The 26414-nt window shown below is 35.3% G+C and overlaps 1 protein-coding gene across 1 annotated transcript in view; it reads left to right on the top strand.

Moving 5' to 3' along the window:
• Positions 1-26414, top strand: part of LOC127843253 (complexin-like) — a 180351-nt gene that overhangs the window by 124730 nt on the left and 29207 nt on the right. Inside the window, exon 4 of the mRNA XM_052373118.1 lies at positions 21184-21400. Within this exon, the coding sequence (XP_052229078.1) occupies positions 21349-21400 (52 nt within the window). The 5' untranslated portion in view covers positions 21184-21348. The remainder of the gene's footprint in view (positions 1-21183; positions 21401-26414) is intronic.

The following is a 26414-nucleotide window of genomic DNA, read 5'->3' as shown; positions in this document are numbered from 1 at the left end:
ATTACCATAAAACACTTCACTGAAGAATTTGTTTATGCCTCCATCATAAAAAGCTCATTTATTTTGCATTTATTGACAGTTTATGTGCACTCTACATATATCATGTCTGCACGTTTCATATTATTTTGTTTCCAATAAATTACATGCTGTGTAGTCTTATCCAATCACATTTTAAATGATATTACTGTTATTCACAGTTCATTAACAGTTTGTGAACCTGAGTTTATATAAAGTCATAAACTTCAGTTGGTGAATAATAAACCCTCTCCTCCCCTGATGGGTTATAAAGTCATTGCCTTTGACTTTTGTCTGTTCATACATCTATTGGTCTGTTAGTAGACCACAACTTGTCTGGAGGCGTTTTTCTACAATTTTCAAACTTTCAGGAATTGTTCCTTTTGATATGATGTGGATGTGCCATTTTTTATGCTTTGTTACCTATCATGAATAACCAAAAATATGCCTCCTTTTTAACTTAGAACTTAGAGTTTCAATAGATAAGCCCCTTTATTTATTTTTTGAAATTTTATTGTATTAAAGACTAAAACAGAGAATACTTAAGTGAATACTTAATAGGAATTCAATGTAGATCTTGTGTGAGAGTGCAGTGCAAAAGAATTGTACATATAATTTGAGTTATATCCCTTTGTTTATTTTCCCTTTGTTAATTTGTTTTTACTGAAATTGCATTCAGAATATATATTTTTTTTAACTTAAAAAGGTTTCAACTTCAATCTTAATAAGTTGGTACATTGTTGTAAATCTCATTTAGGGGGTATTCAAGTTCACAAAAGCCATAACTCTTGCTTCCATATTTTTAGAGTTACTTCCCTTCATGAGTTTTTATATTTAAATTTTGTTCAATTAAAATGAAGAGAGGTATTAATTTCAAACTTAAGTAGATAGTTTTTCTAGGTCTGCCTGAGGGAAATGAAGCTCATAAGAACAATGACTCTTGATTTCATAATGTTAAAAAAACAAAATAACGAGAAAGCAACAGCGTTGTATTAATTAGTCAAGTTATAATATCAACGTTGCTCTAATTAGTCAAGATATAACGACAACATTGCATTAATTAGTCAAGTTATAACAATATAAGTAGTAAATGTTTTTGTATGTCATCTTGAAATGCTTCAACAGTGTGGTATGTTTTTTTAATGGCCTTAAGTAAATTAGGCTCATTTGAAAAGGTACAAAGACAATGACCTGAAGCGATTTTAACCTTTTAGGAAATGATACCAGTGACTTGAGAACATTAGCCTCGTTTTCTGCATAATTAGGTATTTTTTACTTTGTGCTCGAAAATTTAGAGACACTTCAAATAAATCATTGACGATCGGATAGGTGTATTTTATGTGTATAGCGTCAATTGTTTTAGCGAATAATAGCACATGCTTGTAAAATACTATGCCATATTATGTAAAATACTATGCCCTATTATTATTACTTGTTACATTTATATATTTTTTACTTTAAGCTTTTGGATAAAACCATTGTCTTTTACTGGTATACATAGTTATTCTCCTTATAACGCAAATGTAATGGTCCATTTCTCTGAGGCATTCGTCTGCCAGGTTTTATGACCTAAATCCAGTTGTAAAAACGCCTGATCAACAGATAGGCGCAATAGGGCAGAATTCTGGTCAAATAGCATTGTAAAATAAACTGTCAGTCATGAAATATAGACGAAAACCTGTATATATTCGAAAATTAAGAGTCATAAAATTTTATTATTTTGGCCAAAATTGGGATTTACTGAAAATTTAGAATGTCTAAAAACTTACAGTAATCACGAAACCTTAAATAACTCGCAGTCTCTTCAGGTTTTGTGCTGTTTGCTGCTCATAAGTAACTAAGGGATGGAAATAAAGCCTTTAAAACTTGAATTTAGTAAGAAAGGTATTTAAATACATGTAACTTTCTAAGGGACTTTAAGTGCGTCAAAATACGTATCTAAGTGGTAACAGGTTAAATTATGTTGGGTAAAATCGAGCCTAAATTCTGAGCATCAAAATATCTTATTTGGGAAGTTTTTACGAAAGAAAAGGATCAAAGATATGTAGATGGAGCTGTTTTCCAGTACTGACTTAATAAAGAAGAACAATGCTAACGCAGTTGGCACATCACAATTAATTAAACAAATAAGAGCCCAAGTGCTCATGTCAGGCACCCTTGTATTCTAAACTGGCAGGATCCCAGAGATGTTGTAATTTGTATCAGTATGGAAGAATTCTTGGTGACAGCAGCACATACAAGTAATTACAGAACTGTTGTTTTGTAATTTCAGATTTCCATTTTACATTAAATCATTGTCTGTGACAGCTCTGCAACAAAGAAGACTTTTTTGATTAGATGTAGAGGTATTCCAATTTAAATGTCAGTAACATCTGATACTCTCAGCTGAATCTAAAAAATGTCAGACCCATGAAATTCTCAAGAAACAGCTCAATGTGTAATCTACATGTAAAGTATATTTTGAAGACATATTGTTGACTGTGTTCCCATAATCCCATATTATCTAAACTTATTGCACTTGCACATCAGCAGCAGAAGCATTGTATTCTTATGTGATAATCTTATCATGTGACCTGTTGTTTTTTTTCCCCCCAATGCACCCACATTGTTTTCAAAAAATAAACACTCATAACCATTTAACTTGTTCATAAATATGTTAATATTCATAACCATTTAACTTGTTCATACATGTAAAAATTCATAATCATTTTATTGTAAATATTCATGACCATTTTACTTGTTCATATATATATATATTTGGAATTTTGTTGTTAATTGTCACTAACAAAATGACATCAAAGTTCTGTGCAAATGTGGGCAATATGCTGTTTGATGATAATGAAATTATATTATTCATAAATGTAAATATTCATAACCATTTTACTTGTTTATAAATATAAATATTCATAACAATTTTACTTGTTCATGAATGTAAATATTCATAACCATTTTACTTGTTCATAAATGTAAATAATCATACATGCCATAAATTTTCAGACCGATTCCGGGACATTGTGCTAAATTTTCCAGGACATTTGCCAATTTTCCGGGACATGTATACAAATAGCGATATATGAAGTCATACATGTATTTTTGGTACGCATTTTTTGCGATATCCAATTAGTTAAATTACTTATGTAACTTACCTGGAATAAACAAATTTAACATCCATTTAAGATCAATGCACAAAAAAACGTTATTTAAACAAGAAGAATAAATTCTAATTAACATCGTAAATTGCTTAAACAATTGACAAATTAAACATTTCTACATCCGTTACTAGATACAAGCCACGTGTTTTGCGTTTTTGAAAAGAGCACATGTATATAAACATGAGATAGTTCAGTGCTGATTTAATTTTCAGTCACTGTATACACTTAAAACGTGGACTGCGTGTAACACGGGTGATGAATTCAGACGTTGTCATGGGTGGCGCGCGGTGTAAGCTATGATGTCAAGCTGTTACAACTTACATTGTATGCGCTGAGCGTAAAGACGTGTTGTTTGTCGCAATATGAGTGTGAATGAATCTGACACCGCGAAAATCCGGGTGAAACTGGATTTATTCATGAATGTGCATCGCTTTATCCGTTAAAACTACACAGCCATCAAATTTGAGCAAGCCAATTCACAACGAATTAACCGCTTTTGTTTGACTGTGATTACGAGACAATCGACAAGATAATAGGACCCCCCGTTTATTGATCGATTTTGACATGTAGCGTTTTTGCCTAATCGGACAGGCATTGCTCTGGAGATGACGCAATATCAGTGGCAAGTACAGATTTGCATGCTAAGATAAGGAACATACAGGTTTTACTGAAATCCGGGACATTTGACAAATTTCCGGGACTGCGGGACAGGGTATGCATTTCTGGGACTGTCCCGGACAATCCAGGACGTATGGCATGTATGAAATAATTCATTACCATTTGACTTGTTCATAAATGTAATTATTCATAACCATTTTACGTGTTCATAAAGGTAAATATTAAAAACAATTTTACTTGTTCATGAATGTAAGTATTCATTTACTTGTTCATAAACAAGTGTAAAAATGATTTCAAGATTTTGTGGGGAATTTTGTTGCTAATTGTCACTAACAAAATGACATCAAAGTTTTGTGCAAATGTGGGCAATATGCTGTTTGATGATAATGAAATTAAAACTTCATTCACATTCCAGCGTCAAGAAGTTCATTGTGACCTTAAGTTTGTTAATATAACAGGTATAAATATCATAATTGACTTGTAATTATAGTTGTTATGATGGCACTTTTCTACATTTCAGCAAAGACATAGACACTATTGAAATTTTGTTGTTGTTACTAAAGCAAAAGTTTGTGTAAATTTTGTTGGTCTAAATATGGTGAGTACTGTGCTCAAGGAAAAAATCATTTCCGATACTGTTCCTGCACATAAATAAAACATTTCATGAACTTTTTTAACAGTGCTGAACTGGTATCAGACTTTTGGTACAATTTGAAGAATTTAATTACCACTTGATGTGAACAACAATGTGTTGAACCATTCAGAGGAGCTAGTATGCTATTTTTATGGACCCGTCTTGTAAACATATCATTTACACAGTCAGCCATTTACTGAAATGTCCAAATTCACAACTTGGGTTAGTGTTCATGTGGTGAACATGTGCATGTCTGTCCCAATTAGAGCTGTTTAAAATTCATACACCTGTCTGTAAGTGTGTTTAGTTTGGTTTCTGTCTAGTCATTTAACCTTTTCCGACTCAGAGGCAAAGTGAAAATGGCTACATGCCTTGCAGTCTGTTCAGGTTTATTGCTGTTTGCTTCTCATCAGTATCTTAGGGTTGGAAATGAAACCTTTCAAGCTTGAATATATTAAGAAAGGATTTATATTTAATTTGATTTTCTTAAGGACTTCAACTGCGTCAAAGTGTGTTTCTGAGTGGTAAGCGTTTGAACAAATAGCTGGCTTGTGCACACAGCCCATGTTAGAATCTCACAATCCTAATTATCTGTCATATTTATACATTTTCATAAAATTGATCCAATAATTTAATTTGTCAAGTGATTAACTGTTGTTTTAATTTACCAGTAACTTGAAGATGGCAGTTGATATACATGCCTTTCAACAGCAAAGACTTGATATCTAACTCTATTAGTATTTCATGGTTTTTTTTTCGAAATGGCCTAGGCTCGCCACAGTGTCAGGGATTAAGTGACTTGTAAATAGCTTTTCTTTTTTATGCTCCCCTTCGAAGAAGAGGGGGTATATTGTTTTGCACATGTCTGTCGGTCCGTTGGTCGGTCCGTCCGTCCACCAGATGGTTTCCAGATGATAACTCAATAATGCTTACGCCTAGGATCATGAAACTTCATAGGTACATTGATAATGACTGGCAGATGACCCCTATTGATTTTCTGGTCACTAGGTCAAAGGTCAAGGTCACAGTGACTCGAAATAATAAAATGGTTTCCGGATGATAACTCAATAATGCTTACGCCTAGGATCATGAAACTTCATAGGTACATTGATAATGACTGGCAGATGACCCCTATTGATTTTCAGGTTACTAGGTCAAAGGTCAAGGTCACAGTGACTCGAAACAGTAAAATGGTTTCCGGATGATAACTCAAGAATGCTTACGCCTAGGATCATGAAACTTCATAGGTACATTGATAATGACTGGCAGATGACCCCTATTGATTTTCTGGTCACTAGGTCAAAGGTCAAGGTCACAGTGACTCGAAATAGTAAAATGGTTTCCGGATGATAACTCAATAATGCTTACGCCTAGGATCATTAAACTTCATAGTTACATTGATCATGACTAGCAGATGACCCCTATTAATTTTCAGGTCACTAGGTCAAAGGTCAAAGTCACAGTGACTTGAAACAGTAAAATTGTTGCCTGATGATAACTCAAGAATAATTAGGCCTAGGATCATGAAACTTCATAGGTACATTGATCATGACTGGCAGATGACCCCTATTGATTTTTAGGTCGCTAGGTCAAAGGTCAAGGTCACAGTGACAACAAACGTATTCACACAATTGCTGCCACTACAACTGACAGCCCATATGGGGGGCATGCATGTTTTACAAACAGCCCTTGTTTTTCTGAAAAATGTAATAAAAATAACTTACTAACAACTCTGTAATATTCAGAATAAATTTAAATGACTATTATAAGAAAGCAAAAACATGAATTTGATTGCATTGGGGATCAAACCCATAACTACTGGAAGCAATGCTACAGTACAGGCACTGTATACTTAAACAAAAACACCTGTCCACAGTGTTCACTTTTCCCGATGGATGACATTTCGCGGGGGACGGACACGCTACTGACGGCGGTGTTCACACCCGAAATCACTGCGATTGCACACTATCGTTAACGGGAACACCCGTGATCACCGCGATGCTGGGCAGCCACCATAAAAACCTGTCTGCGAGGGTCATTCATGCGTTTTAAATGTAAATGTACAAAAGAAAATCATATACTACATATTAAAATGAGAAAAAAAAACAACTAAGACAAAAGAAATATATGTTTATTTACTGATTATCATCAATCACATTGTAAAAATTACAATAGGGCCACCATGGCCCTTAAATTCTCACATAGGTTGTGGGAAAACAAATAGTGAAACTTTATCTGGTGTCCTACTTTTTGAACCCATCTGATCCACGAATTTAACCTTCACACTGTCAAAAGTAACATTCTTACCAAATTTGGTCAAGTTTTAATCTCAAATGTGGCTCCTAGAGTGGTTACATGGTTTTCCTCAGTTTTGACCTCATGATAACCTTGTATTTTGTCACACATTACATATTAGTAACTAGGTAAAATCTTAGAAAACTTTGTTATCACTCAACATAGCGTCCACATTTATGACTCAAGGTTGATGTCATTGGCAGTGATGTTTATCTTGAGTATATTTAGCCAGGTTCAAATCTGGGTCACTTTTTTGCAAAACTAGGTCACCAGGTTAATCTTAGAAAAACATTGTAAAAACTTCAGAGGCCTCATGAAAGAATCAATTTCATGGAAAATTTGTCAGAATGTTAATCTTGCCAATATGTCTTCCAATTTGAATATTTGTAAATAAATGCTTTTTGAATCAATTACAAACAGTTTAATTGTCATTTTTGAGCACTGTGAACTCTTCAGTCCCTTAAAAAAGACACTCCAACATTCGTTGAAATAAAATTAAAGTACAGTGAAAAATATGAGAATAGTAAAGGTTGCTCAGTTAACAGGATTGTTATGTTCTTAGCAACAGTTAGATATGTCCTTTTGACTTCATTTCCTAGAATTTAATAATAGATGAATTACTAATGTTGTGTTATTGAACAAGATGCTGTTGACAAGTTGTCTGCGATATCCAAGTCAGAGCAGTTTTGTCAAAAGCAATTCTAGTTTTATTGTTTGCAATTACTACAGGAGACTCAGTGTGCAATTTGTTTGAAACGATACACATGTATATGTCTTTAGGGAGATAGATTCCTTTTATATGTATAACGTCATTGTTACAGATCATCTTCTAGTACATGTTTTGTCTGATAGGGGGGGGGGGGGGGGGGGGGGCTTGCCAGATCAGTCTGTTAGTATCTTGAAGCAATATATGGCACACAGAAGGCTTTGCCTTAAGGGTATTTGTTCCATTATATATTGTGTTCAATATTTTCTTGTATGTATGAATATAAATATGTAATTCATAATGGTGTGCTTCTAGAAGGATTTCATTAACTAATGTTTTGTCTTTTTTTATTATTATTATTAAAAATATCACCCTTTGTGCCATGTTAAGGGACTGCCAATAATATCTGTGTTATATACTTGATTGAAAAGTGTGCAGATGGATTTTATAAACAACTCCGCAGAAGTGATAGACATGAGAAGGCAGAATATCCTGCACAGTGATAGACATGAGGAGGCAGAATATCCTGCACAGTGATAGACATGAGGAGGCAGAATATCCTGCACAGTGATAGACATGAGGAGGCAGAATATCCTGCACAGTGATAGTCATGAGGAGGCAGAATATCCTGCACAGTGATAGACATGAGGAGGCAGAATATCCTGCACAGTGATAGTCATGAGGAGGCAGAATATCCTGCACAGTGATAGACATGAGGAGGCAGAATATCCTGCACAGTGATAGTCATGAGGAGGCAGAATATCCTGCACAGTGATAGTCATGAGGAGGCAGAATATCCTGCACAGTGATAGTCATGAGGAGGCAGAATATCCTGCACAGTGATAGACATGAGGAGGCAGAATATCCTGCACAGTGATAGACATGAGGAGGCAGAATATCCTGCACAGTGATAGACATGAGGAGGCAGAATATCCTGCACAGTGATAGTCATGAGGAGGCAGAATATCCTGCACAGTGATAGTCATGAGGAGGCAGAATATCCTGCACAGTGATAGTCATGAGGAGGCAGAATATCCTGCACAGTGATAGTCATGAGGAGGCAGAATATCCTGCACAGTGATAGACATGAGGAGGCAGAATATCCTGCACAGTGATAGTCATGAGGAGGCAGAATATCCTGCACAGTGATAGTCATGAGGAGGCAGAATATCCTGCACAGTGATAGTCATGAGGAGGCAGAATATCCTGCACAGTGATAGTCATGAGGAGGCAGAATATCCTGCACAGTGATAGTCATGAGGAGGCAGAATATCCTGCACAGTGATAGACATGAGGAGGCAGAATATCCTGCACAGTGATAGTCATGAGGAGGCAGAATATCCTGCACAGTGATAGACATGAGGAGGCAGAATATCCTGCACAGTGATAGACATGAGGAGGCAGAATATCCTGCACAGTGATAGACATGAGGAGGCAGAATATCCTGCACAGTGATAGACATGAGGAGGCAGAATATCCTGCATAAGAACTAGGCCTCTTAAGGACCAAGGTGAAGATAACTATGCAAGGTCAAGGTCAAAGCGGAGAAATACACTAAATCAGGCACAACACTTTCCACTTTTATGGTATTTTTCGTTTAAAGATAGTCTCTTCTTAGCAAAAATCCAGTTTAAGCATGCCATCCCTGATTAGCCGGTGCTGACTGCACAGGCTAATCTAGGATGATACTTTACACACATGCTTTAAACCCCTTTTTCCACAGAGCATGGCCCAATTGTAATCATATCCCTTTTTATGAAGTCAAGAGGTATATACTGGAAACACCACAGACTTCTGTCTTTCTCTTGAACTTGTCTTGAGGTGTTCTCTTGCACTTTTAAATTTACAACATTCAAACTTGAAGACATAATAGACCTAACGACAATAAGTTATGCATGTGAGATTTTTATTGTTCGATATTAAAAATTACGCATGTTATGTATGCAAATTATTTAGACATGTGGTGCTGAGAGGTGGGTCATTCTTCATTACTATTTTGACCAAAATAAGTTCATTAAAAAAGCATATTATGCAGTAAGATACCCAAATTATGTGTTGAATTATAAATTCCAGAAGATTAAATCAGTGTTATTTCATAGCAACAATCGGGATAACTAAAGCCTATATTCAGACAGCCTGGTGTTAATGGAGTACAGGATAGAACAATTTGGTTATATTGACAAAAAGCCTTTGCCGCAGCATGCAATTGTTGGCTATACAAGCAGGGTTATAGACCAATAAATTATGACAATTATTTGCAAAGAAAATGACAACAAAACAGGCTATACTGTTTGAATGTATCTTAAGGTACAACAATAACAGGCTATACTGTTTCAATGTATCTTAAGGTACAACAATAACAGGCTATACTGTTTCAATGTATCTTAAGGTACAACAATAACAGGCTATACTGTTTGAATGTATCTTAAGGTACAACAATAACAGGCTATACTGTTTCAATGTATCTTAAGGTACAACAATAACAGGCTATACTGTTTCAATGTATCTTAAGGTACAACAATAACAGGCTATACTGTTTCAATGTATCTTAAGGTAGTTTTGAAGTGGTTTTCAGAGACTTGTTTTATAAATAGACAACAAAAGAACAGTGAAATACTGAACAGATACATTATGTTTGATTTGCATCTTACACGTGTTCTTCAGAAAAGTCAACTAATTCCACGAAAATATTTTTTAACATGTTCACTGTTTGGAAGATATTGTCTAAAGTTCTAGGTTTAAATGTTTGATTGAACTAAACAAGGGAATTAGTGTTTGATTCTTTAATATGGATGGCAATTGTATTTAAAACCTCAAACATGTTGCTGTGATATAATAAACCATTAAAGAAACAAACACAACAGCAGAAGATTACACCACAAAGTTCTGACAGTGGTGTTAAATAATAATTTTTAAATAATACTTGTGGCACATAATGCATTTTTATGCCCCCAGTAGGGTGGCATATAGCATTTGAACTGTCCGTCCATCAGTCTGTCCGAAAACTTTAACATTGGCCATAACTTTTGCAATATTGAAGATAACAACTTAATATTTGGCATGCATGTGTATCTCATGGAGCTGCACATTTTGAGTGGTGAAGGGTCAAGGTCATCCTTCAAGGTCAAAGTAAAAAAATACAATCCAAGGGAAGTAATAAGCTTTAATGAGCGAACATTTTGACTCCTTATGTTAGAGTATACTGATTCAAATGCATATCTGGAGCTTAATCAGAGCTTCACTGGAGCTTAATCAGAGCTATACTGGAGCTCAATCAGAGCTTCACTGGAGCTTAATCAGAGCTTTACTGGAGCTCTATCAGAGCTTCACTGGAGCGTAATCAGAGCTTTACTTGAGCTCCATCAGAGCTTCACTGGAGCTTAATCAGAGCTTTACTGGAGCTCCATCAGAGCTTCACTGGAGCTTAATCAGAGCTTCACTGGAGCTTAATCAAAGCTTTACTGGAGCTCCATCAGAGCTTCACTGGAGCTTAATCAGAGCTTTACTGGAGCTCCATCAGAGCTTCACTGGAGCTTAATCAGAGCTTTACTGGAGCTCCATCAGAGCTTCACTGGAGCTTAATCAGAGCGTTACTGGAGCTCCATCAGAGCTTCACTGGAGCGTAATCAGAGCTTTACTGGAGCTCCATCAGAGCTTCACTGGAGCTCAATCAGAGCTTTACTGGAGCTTCACCGGAGCTTAATCAGAGCTTCACTGGAGCTTAATCAGAGCTTCACTGGAGCATAATCAGAGCTTTACTGGAGCTTAATCAGAGCTTTACTGGAGCTTAATCAGAGCTTTACTGGAGCTTAATCAGAGCTTTACTGGAGCTCCATCAGAGCTTCACTGGAGCTTAATTAGAGCTTTACTGGAGCTTCATCAGAGCTTCACTGGAGCTTAATCAGAGCTTTACTGGAGCTCCATCAGAGCTTCACTGGAGCTTTATCAGAGTGTTACTGGAGCTCCATCAGAGCTTCACTGGAGCGTAATCAGAGCTTTACTGGAGCTCCATCAGAGCTTCACTGGAGCTTAATCAGAGCTTTACTGGAGCTCCATCAGAGCTTCACTGGAGCTTAATCAGAGCTTTACTGGAGCTCCATCGGAGCTTCACTGGTGCTCCATCAGAACTTCACTGGAGCTTAATCAGAGCTTTACAAGAGCTTCACCGGAGCTTCACTGTTCTGATAGGCCCATTATTGTACCACGGTGCTGGTATTGTGACCCCATTTCCGTGTAGTTTATTTGTTGCATGTTTTTTTCGTTCAAAGTAAAAGGTGAATGTCCTCTTTTTTTCTGTGGTGTTACTGTAGAACTTATATTAGCACTAAGCAATGGCTGATCTGAGTGATAATTAAACTTGTCTCTTACCTAATGTACATATAATATGTAACAGTTATAAGCCAGATGCCAACTAGACAACATACAATTATATGTTACTACTTATACAGATATTGAGTGACTTAATTTTTGGATTTGAAGACTGTACCTTGTTGTGGGGAAATAAGGTATGTACATTGTGCACTTAAATATACTCAGGGTTTGTTGTAAGTTTGTTTGGGTTTTTAATTGTATAAAACAGTATTCAATTATATAATGCTCCTTATTTACCTGCATTTCGTACACAAATGCTTAGAAACTGCCTTACATCAATCAGAATTGTGGAAAATATACCAGCCATGCTCCGTGAAAAGGTTGTTTTATGAATGTGCATAAAGTGTTGCCCCATATTAGCCTGTGCAGTCAGCACAGGCTGCGTGAAGTGTTGTCCTATATTTGCCTGTGCAGTCAGCACAGGCTGCATGAAGTGTTGTCCCATATTTGCCTGTGCAGTCAGCACAGGCTGCGAGAAGTGTTGTCCCATATTAGCCTGTGCAGTCGCTGCGTAAAGTGTTGTCCCATATTAGTCTGCGCAGTCAGCACAGGCTAATCTGAGGCGACTCTTTCCGCCTAAACTAGATTTTAGCTAAAAAGAGACCCCTTTAAACAGAAAATATCATAAAAGTGGAAAGTGCACCCATGCTATTCTGGGACTGCACTTTACTCACATACATGAAACTCCTTTTTCACAGAGCACTGTCCATATGGGAATTTTTTGGAAAGTATGGCTCTAACTTATTTGAACTAGAGAAATAAAGTGGCAACAACTTTTTTATCCAATGAAACACATGATACAAATTTACTTATATGTTTTTACACTGACATTTGGATGTAAGCGGACTTACTTTATGAACAGCACATGTGTATATTTGTTCTGACACATTAAGCAACCAAGTTCTCAAAACAAATATCTATGTTTAATAAATACAATGAAATATTATTATATTTAAATATTTATAGTTGAATTTTAGAAATGATTAATAAATTTACTGGTCATTATTATGTTTAAAAAATAATTGAAATTATTAATACATCTTTTTGTATAAATTTTTGAAATTATTAATACATCTTTTTGTATAAATAAAATTATCAAATTTTAAAAATGATCAATAAATCTTTTATCAAAACATCCATAATAATAGAAATGGTAAACTCAGAATTTGAAAAATATTAATAGATGTTTAATTAGGAAGAATATAACAGCATAAATAAAATAAAATAGAAGCCATCTATAACTTCTGTCAAACAGGTCAAATGTGATAATTTTGTCTAGCATGTTATCTGCCGCGTCATAAGTCAATACATTAGCAAGTTGGCCAATCAACAATAAGCAAGTATGAAGGCAAAGGTATAAAGACCAATCACAGCGATTTTTGGGAAAAGTACTGGTCTGAGTCCAATGGGGAAAAAAGTGCGTGAAAACAGGCTGAAATTGGGAAAATTAGTGTCGCAAAGTCTCATATTGGGACATTGGTGTATTTGATTTTTTGCTACCGAATACTTAACAATTGATAACTAAGTGTTGTAAAGTTGTCAGTATTATATTTACTTAGGTTCAAGCCATAGAGCTGCATAAGAGAACTAACTTAATGTTGCATTTCTTTTTATACGCCCGTATAAAATACGGGACGTATTATGTGAAACCCCTTGGCGGGCGGGCGGGCGGCGGGCGGGCGGCGGGCGGAAGGCATCACTTTGTCCGGACTCTAATTCAAATTGTATTCATCTGATCTTCACCAAACTTGGTCAGCAGTTGCATCTAGTTGATATCTAGGCCAAGTTCGAATATGGGTCATGCCGGGTCAAAAACTAGGTCATAGGGTCAATAAGTGCATTTTCAAAGGGGCCACTTTGTCCGGACTCTATTTCAAATTGTATTCATCCGATCTTCACCAAACTTGGTCAGCAGTTGCATCTAGTTGATATATAGGCCAAGTTCGAATATGGGTCATGCCGGGTCAAAAACTAGGTCATAGGGTCAATTAGTGCATTTTCAACGGCGCCACTTTGTCCGGACTCTAATTCAAATTGTATTCATCCGATCTTCACCAAACTTGGTCAGTAGTTGCATCTAGTTGATATCTAGGTCAAGTCCGAATATGGGTCATGCTGGGTTAAAAACTAGGTTACTGGGTCACTTAGTGCATTTCAAGGATTTAGCATGGTGTCCGCTCTCTAATTGAAGTATTTTTCATCCGATCTTCACCGAATTCGGTCAGAAGTTGTGTCTAAATGATATCTAGGTCAAGAACAAATATGTGTCTTGGCGGGTCAAAAAATAGGTCACAAGGTCACTTAATGAATTTCAAGCGTTTAGCATGGTGTCCGCTCTCTACTTGAAGTAGTTTTCATCTGATCTTCACTGAATTTGGTCAGAAGTTGAGTCTAAATGATATCTAGGTCAAGAACAAATATGGGTCTTGCTGGGTCAAAAACTAGGTCACTTAATGCATTTCAAGCATTTAGCATGGTGTCCGCTCTCTAATTGAAGTAGTTTTCATCCTGTCTTTACCAAATTTGGTCAGAAGTTGTGTCTAATTGATATCTAGGTCAAGTTCAAATATGTGCTGCTTAATTTTCAAAAATATATTATTTTGCCACTCAAATGGTAAAGCTATCAAGTTGTCCAAAACCTTCAAACGGGCGTATCTTGTGACAGTTTGGCACTCTTGTTATTCTTTGGAGGAAACCTTCAATAGGGAATTTTTTCAACAGGAATTGGTAATGTAGTAGTTTTATCTAAAAAGTGCGTTTTTCGGTTTCTTTATTAAGAAGGAAAAAAATCGCTGAATGAAGAATTGAATTAGAGCTATATGTTTCTGTACCTGTCGATATAAATGTGCATGTTTTGTCAGAAAGAACGCACACTCTGCGCATAGATTTTGACGTGGAAGGACGGAGAGGGGCGTCCAATCATGTAGTCAATTATGAAATGTATTTATCTTACTTAATCACAGATGGATTTGTGAATGTAGGATTGTTCTATATTTTAAGAAATGAACTATATGTAAAGAAATTGAAACACTATTTTTAAATTTGACTTGAATTCGTCATTGACTTTGTGGTTATATATTTCATCTCAGGTTATTATATGGATGAATTGACAATAGGAGAATGGGCGGATATTTCCCCTCTCACTGTTTTTATTGGGCGGGAGAACTGCCCTCCTGCTGAAAAATAGGGGGCAGAAAAGTGCCCTCTTGTCAGAATTGATGACCCGGAGAAGTGCCCCCTTAAAATAAAGAAATTTCGCGGCGAGTAAAGTCGATATATAGAGCGAGTATTACAATGACAGAAACGCCAGTAACTTTCTTGATAATATTACTGGAAAGTGAGCGAAATTTCAAAAATAACATACAAGTAATAAAGGGTATAAAACAGCAAAAAATCCCAGCCTCAGCATGGACATCCCTTTTTGCTAATGAAAAGTTTTTGCAGCTGAATTATTTGATATATTCCCCGTAGTTAAAACAAACAAACCATTTGCATTGAACTTCTCATAGAAACCATTGTTGTTTGAGTAACTGTTAATGGTAAAAATGTGTGATGATGATGCCTGACGTTTCATGGTAATTGAAGTTGACACAGGAAGGGGAACTTATCCGCCCCTTGAATTATTGTGAGGGGGCAGATATCTGCTTACTTAATTCAGACGAGGGGGAGGGGGGGGGGGGGGCAGTTCTCCGCCTTTTAAAATTTGATGGGAGGGCACCTCGCCGCTCTCTTTAAAATAAGGGGGGGCGCCTCTCCGGATACCAAAAACTAGATCACCAGGTCAAGTCTGCAACAACAATGTCCGTGAACGAAGGCGAAAGCTTAAGGGCCATCATAGCCCTTTTCTTCTTAGTGTGGTACATGTAGCAGAGTTTGTTAATGTTCATATTAATGGTATTGTATGATCAAAAATACTCAGTTATGTCTTAATTATTTTATTCAAATTCAGGACATTTATTTTTATAATTGCTTGAACATTTGATCTCCTGGCGTTACAACTTAAACCAGAATTCACAACCCAACATCAACACTAACTTTGGATTTTTTAAAGCAATTCTTGCCAATATTGATGATAAGTGTTTTTAAGAATGCTATATAAACAAACACAAACATTTACCATTTTTACAAGTTAACCAGTATACAAACAGGTGTACCATGCAGGTGAAATCATAAAGTGCATTGTGGGATATGCATCTAGGTGACATCATAAAATGCACTGAGGGATATGCCTCAAGGTGACATCATTAAGTGCATTGTGGGATATGCCTCTATGTGACATCATAAAATGCACTGAGGGATATGCCTCTATGTGACATCATAAAGTGCATTGTGGGATATGCCTCTATGTGACATCATAAAATGCACTGAGGGATATGCCTCTATGTGACATCATAAAGTGCATTGTGGGAAATGCCTCTATGTGACATCATAAAATGCACTGAGGGATATGCCTCTATGTGACATCATAAAGTGCATTGTGGGAAATGCCTCTATGTGACATCCTTAAGTGCATTGTGGGATATGCCTTTATGTGACATCATGAAGGGCTTTGTGGCATATGCCTCTATGTGACATCATAAAGTGCTTTGTGGGATATGCCTCAAGGTGACATCATAAAGTGCATAGTGGAATATGCCTCTATGTGACATTAAATCAAGATGGGTTTTTCCATGGAAAATTTGTAATTGTTTATTGTGATGCAATATGTGCCTATGGGGCTCTGCTGTTATTCAATCAATGACCAATTGCCAAGTTAATTCAGATTTGAACTAATGCAACATGTTCAAACCATTTTCTGAAAATTGGGCAAGGGTGACAGCGAATTCCTTTGAGATATCAATGTGTATTTCCCTGATTTTATTTGTTTGCGCACATTCAAAATAACTGTTTTGACAGAATATTCTTGCGATATGTAAAACTCTGGTGTGATTATACAAAGGCTATTAGTTCCTTTTTGCTTGATTGGGCCATAAAACTCAGTAGGCCTTTTTTGCAGATATTTTAATTTTCCAAATTCATTTCAAACTTTGATAAGATTTATGAAGTGATCATTTATATATCTGCTTTTACTGTACATAAAATGCAATCAGGAAAACCTGTATTAAGCATGTATTTCCAGGAAGTGCTCTTCTTTCACATTTATATTTTCTATAAAATGGCTCTCAGTTATTGTTAATGTCTCAACAACCATGACAATGATAGAGTCACTAGATCAAACAAGTCTAACAAGTTTATTAGACAATACATCCAGAATGCCAAAAGCCCAAGGCAAGTAGACATAGTAAGCATTAAGTGTTTACAAAGTAAAATAGTTCATGATTAAACAAAGTTATAATACATTTCATTGCAACAATAGATACATGTATTATTAAATAATAGGTTCTTGTATTAACAACCATCGATAGTATATAATTATGTAATAAGATATGTTTAATAACTTCAAGTTCTAATGGAGCTTATTAATTGCAACCATATATGAAATATATTATTATGTACACATGTTATAGCTGTAATACAATGAAATACAATTCCTATAAAACAGCCATAATGTCGTAGAAGTAATCAGGAACAGGCACAATCCTGTAACAATACCTTTATTGAAAAGATAATGCTGACAATTGATGAAAACAACAACAAAAACAAACAAAAATTCAAATACATATCAAATCAAATGGTTACTTTTAATCTACAAGTTATACTGGTATGAATATCTCCATATCTAGTGGTTTTAAAAAAATCGGAAGAAGTAAATTGTAGGAATGCAGATATTATGTAGATCAACTGTGTCTTTTGTATTGTTAACAGTCATAGAAGACGTAGGCACTTTAATTGGAGTCTTTCTAGTCATGGATTTCTAAGAAAAAACACACAAAGTGCCGCCTAATTAGCAGTTGTAAGAAATAGCTTTTTTCCACACTAGGTCTGTGTACCTACAATACCGTTAGAAGCCTGTAATCAGAGTCGCCTAACAGTTTGTTTCCGTCAATCAATAGAGGCCATGGATTTTTGATAAATTGTTAAAACTTTATAATATGAGAATTTTTATCATAACTGTATCTTTATTAATTTAATCCAGTGTTTTTGTGTAAGAAAATATGTTTAAGAAAACAAGTAAAACATGTTATTAACTCTAATGACTTGGATGGTGTTTCTCAAACGTTGGTTCATCATATTGACCTTTTGAGTAAATGTGACTTCAAAGTCAACCGCCTTAATTACTGCGTGGCATTTTCTTGTTTCCATCAATTCATGGGGATGTAATATCTGTCTTTTCTATGAAGTTGTTTTTTTCCTGTTAGATTGTGAGATCAAGAGATATTTCTTTCTTATTTAAATGTCAGCTGGTATCTTTGAGTAAATGAACAGTAGCTTCATGATTAGTTGCAAAATTGTATCTGCTAATATTTTAACATCCACAAAGAACACTTACTAGATATTAAAAGTGAATATAAAATTATTGTTTCTCATAATTTTTTTTGGCAGGAACAATAATTATCCTATTCTCAAATTGTGAATGTTTTTTTGTGCATATTGTCATATGTCCTTAAGTGGATTCTCATGGAAATAATGTTTTTGTTTTTTTCTTTGTTTCATTTCATTAAAAAAAGTTTAAAAGTATGAAATGGTTGACTTCTTGTAGAATCTTGTGTTATATGTTTTACTCAGTTTTTAGCTCGGCTGTTTTTGGAGAAAACCAGAACTATTGTTATAGCCAGCGTGGCGTCTGCCGTCCGATGTCCGCCATCCGCCGTCCGCCGTAGGCGTCGTGCTAAAACCTTAGCAATGGCCATAACTTTTTAAATATTGAAGATAGCAAATTGATATTTGGCATGCATGTGTATCTCATTTTGAGTGGTAAAATTTCAAGGTGAACATCACCCGTCAAGGTATAGGGTTGAAAAAACAAATTCACAGGAAGTAATAAGCTTTAAAAGGACATTGTTATCTCACCTGCCCACGTATATATTTTTGTTAAATAAATCAAAGCGGCGCAGTAGGCGGCATTGTGTTTCTGACAAACACATTGCGGTAAAAGGTCAACGTCAAGGTCATCCTTTAAGGTCTACGGTAAAAAATACACATTTAAGGGAGGTATGAAGCTTAAAAGGGAGATAATTATTCAATATTAAACATAGCCACTTAATATATTTGGCATGCATGTGTATCTCATGGGGCTGCACATTTTGAGTGGTGAATCTACAGTCACGGTAGTTGCTTTTAATTGAGATTTGTTAGAGACAATTATTTTTTAAGGGAAGTAATTTATATCATTATAAATCTCATATTATATATTTCCTCACCAAGAATTGAAGTTCTTTTCACAGTTATTGTACAAATTTATTATTTTGATTATTTAGGTATATCTCAAATTATCGATTTGTCAAAGGTTTTTTAGCTCATCTATTTATTTTTTTTAAATTATGAGATATTGTCATCACCTTGGCGTCGGTGTCCAGCTAAGTTTTGCCTTTAGGTCCACTTTTCTCATAAAGTATCAATGCTTTTGCATTCAAACTTGGTACACTTACTTACTATCATGAAGGGACTGGGCAGGCAAAGTTTTTATCTGGCTTCCATATTGACAGAATTATGTGACCTTTTCATACTTAGAAAATTGAAAATTTTGGTTAAGTTTTGTGTTTAGGTCCATTTTATTCCTTAAATATCAAAGCTATTGCTTTCATACTTGCAACACTTACTTACTATCATAAAGGGACTGTGCAGGCAAAGTTATGTAACTCTGACTGACATTTTGACAGAATTATGTGCCCTTTTTATACTTAGAAAATTGAAAATTTGGTTAAGTTTTGTGGTTAGGTCCTCTTTTTTCCTAAAGTATCAAAGCTATTGCTTTCATACTTGCAACACTTACTAACTATCGTAAGGGGACTGTGCAGGCAAAGTAATGTAACTCAGACTGGCATTTGACGGAATTATGGGCCCTTTATACTTGAAAATTTGGTTAAGTTTTGTGTTTTGGTCCACTTTACCCCTAAAGTATCATAGATATTGCTTTCGTACTTGGAACATTCGCAAACTATCATAAGGGGACAGTAAAGGACAAGTTGCTTAACTCTGGTTGTCATTTTTTCTGAATTATGGCCCTTTTTAGAAACTTTGAATATATGGTTACATTTTGCGTTTAGATCCACTTTACTTCTAAAGTATCAAGGCTATTGCTTTCAAACTTCAAATACCTTCATGCTATCATGAGGGTACTGTACCTGGCAAGTTGAATTTTACCTTAACCTTTGAATGTCCTTGACTCTCAAGGTCAAATTATTAAATTTTGCTAAAATTGCCATAACTGCTTTATTTATGATTAGATTTGATTGATACTTTGACAAAAAAACTCTCTTTTTTTTTAAAGGTCATCTAATAAATGACCACCACACACTCACACTATACCCCCACCCCCAAAAAATAATTTTTATTCCCCCGGTAGGGTGGCATATAGGAGTTGAACTTTGCATCAGTTTGTCAGTATGTCAGTCAGTCTGTCTGTCTGTCCGAAAAAACTTAAACATTGGCCATAACTTTTTCACTATTGAAGAAAGCAACTTGATATTTGGCATGCATGTGTATCTCATGGCGCTGCACATTTTCAGTGGTGAAAGGTCAAGGTCATTTTTTAAGGTCAAATGTCAAATTTATGGCATTTGTCCGTCCGAAAACCTTAACATTGGCCATAACTTTTTCAATATTGAAGATAGCAACTTGATGTTTAGCATGCATGTGTATCTCATGGAGCTTAACATTTTGAGTGGTGAAAGCTGAAGGTCAAGGTCATCCTTCAAGGTCAAATGTCAAATATATAGTGTCTGTCCGTCCGAAAACTTTAACATTGGCCATAACTTTTTCAATATTGAAGATAGCAACTTGATGTTTAGCATGCATGTGTATCTCATGGAGCTGAACATTTTGAGTGGTGAAAGGTGAAGGTCAAGGTCATCCTTCAAGGTCAAATGTCAAATATATGGTGTCTGTCCGTCCGAAAACTTTATCATTGACCATAACTTTTTTAATATTGAAAATAGCAACTTGATATTTGGCATGCGAATGGTCTTGGGTATATTGTTTTTGGCCTGTCTGTCATTCTGTCCCAAAACTTTAACCTTGGTCATAACTTTTGCAATATTGAAGATAGCAACTTGATATTTGGCATTCATGTGTATCTCATGGAGCTGCACATTTTGAGTGGTGAAAGGTCAAGGTCATGCTTCAAGGTCAAATGTCAAATATATGGCTTCAAAGAGGCGCAGTAGTGGGCATTGTGTTTCTGACAAGCACATCTCTTGTTTATTAATATAATTTATTCTAAGTCTGAAGGATGTCAAAAATCTACAATGCTAAGTGAATAAATATATATTCTATTTCTTATCTCTTTTCAGTATGTCGGAAATCAATAGCGCTAAGTGAATACTTAAAGCTATCCACAACTTTGCAGACAGTGAATAGTGAAAGATACCAAGGGAGGTAATAAATGTAGGGAGGAGCAAGGGAGAGCACTGCAAGTGATTTCATTGGATTTGGACTGCTGTTAGAAAGGGCGCGGGATGGCATTCATAGCAAAGCAGATGGTTGGCAACCAACTGAAGTCTGTAAAAGGTAACATTTTTATTTGAAAAATTCTTAAAATATTCTTAAGATGTAACTAAGTAAGTGAAATAATGAATTATTAATTCAAAACAAAATGAACAAGAATTTCCAAAATCCTTTATTAAAGTTAAATCGAAATGAGTTGCGTCTAACGTATGCACTTATATTTAGTTAAACTTACTGAGCACACTGTTAGGACTGAAATTCTGTAGAAAACTGTGAACAATCCAAAGGAAGAAGTTTAGTGAACAATCCAAAGCAAGTAGTTTAGTGAACAATCCAAAGCAAGTAGTTTAGTGAACAATCCAAAGCAAGTAGTTTATTTGATTTCTGGTTGGGTATGAATAAAATATAAATGATCTTTTAAATTGCTCATATAAAAATACGAGCCACAGATTTCAATTAAGGGTTAAAGTTACAAAAGTTCATGATAAAGTTACAAAAGTTCATGATAAAGTTACAAAAGTTCATGATAAAGTTACAAAAGTTCATGATAAAGTTACAAAAGTTCATGATAAAGTTACAAAAGTTCATGATAAAAATGTTGTCTGATTAGTATGTGAAGCTACATGTTTGTTGATTATTTTTAGCTCACCTTAGCACATCTTGCTCATGGTTTACCTTGTTAACGCTCTAGAAGGCTCTCATTTTTTGTCCAATATTCATGAAACTCAGTCAGAACATTTGTCCCAATGATATCTTGTACAAGTTAGAAAATGGTTCTGTATGGTTGAAAAACATAGCTGCCATCTAGCGGGGCAGTTTTCCTTATAGGGCTATATATGACTATAGTAAAACCTTTTAAGCACTCTTGATGTCACATTTATTGTCCAATCTTCATGAAACTTGATCAAAACATTTTTAATAATGATATCTGTCCTGATTTCGAAAAAATTTCCAGTTGTTTTAAAAACATTGCTGCCAATGAAATTCTTGTTAAGGTTGAAACTGTGTGATGTAAGCTCAAAAACAAGGTCACTAGGTCAAATAAAAAACACAACATGCAACAACTACAAGTGCATCAAAGTGCGTTTTTAAGGGGTAAAGGGTTAAGTCTATATAAGTTTTTGTCTAAAAAATATTGAAAATATCCAAGTTTGTATGAGATGCATGAGATTTCACTTTTTATTATACCTCACAAGAATAATGAAGGTTTGATGATGCTGCAAGACAGGGTGGGGTGTTGACATAAACTCTAGTTTCATTTTGTGAAATTCTCAATAATCTTAGTACATGTACCTTCTTGCATTTGTGTATAATATATTTGAAAAGTATTATTATTACTGCAAAAAACATTTGAAATATTATAAAACGACTAAATCAATTCATTTGTAATATAATTTTACAAAGCTTTACAATTGAATAATGTAATCAATACTAAATGAATATCAATTATGTTTGCCACACCTATTCAATTGGCAAATACGTATGACAAGAGTAAATAACGTGATATTGAGCTATATATAGACCTGAAATTATTTGTATTATCCCAACGCTTCGAATTCGAGCGGGGGGTTATGTGGTTATCTCTGCTGTCTGTCTGTCCGTCCGTCCGTCCATCCTGGCCACTAGGGCTGCAACGGGTACCCAAAATATCCGATGATATCGGATCCTACTTCAGATTCGCGGGTACGGATCCACCCCTGGAAATTTAGGTTCCGAATATTTATTTTTATAGTTGTATGCAACCTTGCGCTGTTTTCACGAAAGTAATCGATATTTATTGACGTGTGACACTCAAATAGGTTACAGTACACCAAATAACCGTTTCATGAAGGCTGTACTCTCTAAAAAAATACCATAGTTGACAGGAAGACATGTTTTACACTTTTATCTAGTATTCGGGTGTTATCTTTCGGAGATAATGGTAGGGCATGAATAGGTGTTCAAGACTGAATCCCTGAAATATGATAAACTTGAAGACTATAGTAAACCATCGCACTGTAGCGGATCCGTGGTCTAGTGGTAACACACTGGCTTCACAATCCAGAGATCGCTGGTTCGATCCCCCGCTGCACCTAATCTACTAACTCGTCTTTCGCATGAGACGTTAAACCGAGGTGCAGTGTACTAGGTGCTATACACCGGGCACTAAAAGACCCAGGGTCACCTCTGGAACAGGGTGTCTCCTGTATCTTGCACTATCCCCCGTAACCAACTAACAAGTCTTTCTAGGGGCGATGGCCATATGGGAGACAATCCCGGTGCACTCGATAAAAAACAAAAACAACAACATCGCACTGAAAAAGGTAACACTCCACTAAGAAACGGCCGGAAAAAAAGTTGCAAAAACAGTCGATTTTGATTTGTGTCAAGTTCTTTCTTGCATTGAAAATGACATATCTTTTTTATTGCATAAATCGATTCCGCTTAGAATGGCATTTAAAAAAAGGTATTGTTATCAGGGTCTCTATGTGCAAAATGTTGCATTTATTTTGGCCTAAAGTTGTCGCTTTCACATTGAATTATATAGGGAAACTATTTAGTGTATTCTGACCAATAGCAGATCATTCGAGATCCTTCGGCTTTTATTGTATAAGAGTGTCATTTGCGACAAAGCAAAACTAATTCGAAATCATGGAGGATTTACACATTACAAATGCAATTCATAATGGCAATAAGTAAGTTTTCAATCCTTATTGTCTTTCTAAGTTGTATTAAAAACAACGGTAGTGGATCCAGTGTGTCTGGAATGTTATTCAGGTAAATTTTGCATAATTTCGCGACATGTCCAATTGAGTTCCTGCATCATGTAAATTGTAATGTCTTGAAAGCATCATCTACTAAGTTTAAATGCTATCTTGTGATGCAAGGAACCTCAGTGCCCAGTGAGAGAATCTTCTGCACAGCAGAAGATATCGCCAGTGCTCATAGGGCTTGCCTGGACCCGGACAATGTTGAAATGCTAATTTTTGTGAAAACAAACATCAAAGTGTATGAACAGTGAAAAGCATATGTTAACAAACAAACTATTTAATGAATAATTGTTAAGGTTTCGTTTTATTTTGACATTGCTACAATGTTAAACGAGAACTTTGTTACGTTTTTTGTTTGTTAATAAATGTTTAATGTTTTTTAGTCAAATTATACTTCTAAAACCATTGATTTCTTTAATTTAGACAGAAACATTTAATTTTCTCGTATACGAGGGATCCGGATCCGAAAAACTGTAAGAAACCATATTTGGATTCGGATTCGGATCCGAACAAATTCTTTGGATTCGTTGCAGCCCTACTGGCCACTATCTCCTCCTACTCTATGAACACTAGATCGTGAAACTTAAACACAAGGTAGCTATGAGCATTATGTACAACAGTGCACTACTTTCAATTTTGATCTGACCCCTGGATTAAAAGCTGCGGCGTGGGGATACGCGTCGGCAGCGCCATTTCTAGTAATACTTTGCAGTTCATGAATGCAGCCGTATTCATGTTGTTTTCTGTATATGTTGTGTTTGTGTTTCAGACAGTATAGCAGGTAGGATGTGCCGCATGTTCAATGATTATAAATGACATTAACATGTATATATACATACTAACAGATAGTGTTGAAACGGTTAAATTTTGCATATTTTTTAAGACATAAGGTGAAGTTTAATTTCTTGGCGCTGAACTATAAATTTCCGGACTGCAGGTTACATTTCTAGCATAGTGGATATGGCTCTGTCTAGCAAACGCAAGGTTATGAGATCAATCCCCACTGTGGGAGCATTGTTAAGATCCTCCCCAATGGCATGAAGTATTGGTTCTACCCAGGAAACCGACTTGAGAGCATTTTATTGAGCCTTTCGCTTTCTATGCAATTAAGCTTAAATATATCGGTTTAAACTAAACTAATATCTTGCCAGACCTCATAAAGTATTTGGTGATAGATCATACGTTAATTTCAAAGACTGTAGTACTCTTCAAATCAGTAAAAAAAAACAAAAAAAAACAAATGACAATTGTAAAGCGTGTTTCAACTGAACTGTGTTTCATGATATTTCTTGAATTTAAATCATTGTATGAAAATGCAAATTACTAACAAAAGAACTAAATTCTCTTATCATTGTATAAACATGTAAACATATTTTGTACTTTACCTTCACTGTATAACATTTGGTAATGGCATTGGGTTAGCACAGTGTGACATTTAACAACATAATATAACATAGCACTATGTTTTTAATAAGATTATATGAGATTGAATAAAGATTGTATGATTAAGCAAACTTAAATATACAGCAATTGAGTTTGTTGACTTAGATGTACTTAGATATGACAAATGTTTGGTCCATTGTTAACAATATACCAATGTGGATATAAATCAATGAAACAATTTTTTATATATCAGGACAACAATCCTAAAAAAGACCATTAACCCTTTGCATGCTGGGAAATTTGTCTTCTGCTAAAATGTCGTCTGCTGAATTTCTAAAATTAGCATTTTCTTTGATTTTTTTTCAAAGAATACTATCAGAATAGCAAACAGTTTGGATCCTGATGAGACGCCATGTTCTGTGGCGTCTCATCTGGATCCAAACTGTTTTCAAAGGCCTTTAAAATTCGGTTCCCGCACTGAAAGGGTTAAGGAATATGTTCACAGATTATGGAATAGACATTTTCCCAACTAGTATTGTCACAGATTCAAAACAAACAGAACATTTAAACATCAGGGAGAAAAAAAAGAAAAAATTAGAGATACTGAAAATATATTTTTGTTTATTTATAATCATCATAAGAAACAATTACAGAGCATTACAGAACTAAACGACTTAATAATTAGAGTGTTACTGGTTTTTTCGTTACATTTTGTTATGATACATGAATTGAAAAGATCACAAACTTACAGATTTCACTTAGAAAATAAGTACCTAGTTAAGTCGAGATATATAGTGAATATTAATACAAAATAAAAGCTTATCACTTTCATACTGAGATGGCTGGAAAGTCAGTGGCATTTAACAATTAAACAAAAGTGGTATATGGTAAAAAACGGCTAATAATACCTGTTTCCTCACGGACATCCCCATCTTATCGTCATG

Source organism: Dreissena polymorpha, chromosome 8 (assembly GCF_020536995.1).
Source record: "Dreissena polymorpha isolate Duluth1 chromosome 8, UMN_Dpol_1.0, whole genome shotgun sequence".
Classification (NCBI taxonomy): Eukaryota; Metazoa; Mollusca; class Bivalvia; order Myida; family Dreissenidae; genus Dreissena; species Dreissena polymorpha.
The sequence above is the reverse complement of the archived record's forward strand: the minus strand, read 5'-3'. Positions and strand labels throughout refer to the sequence as shown.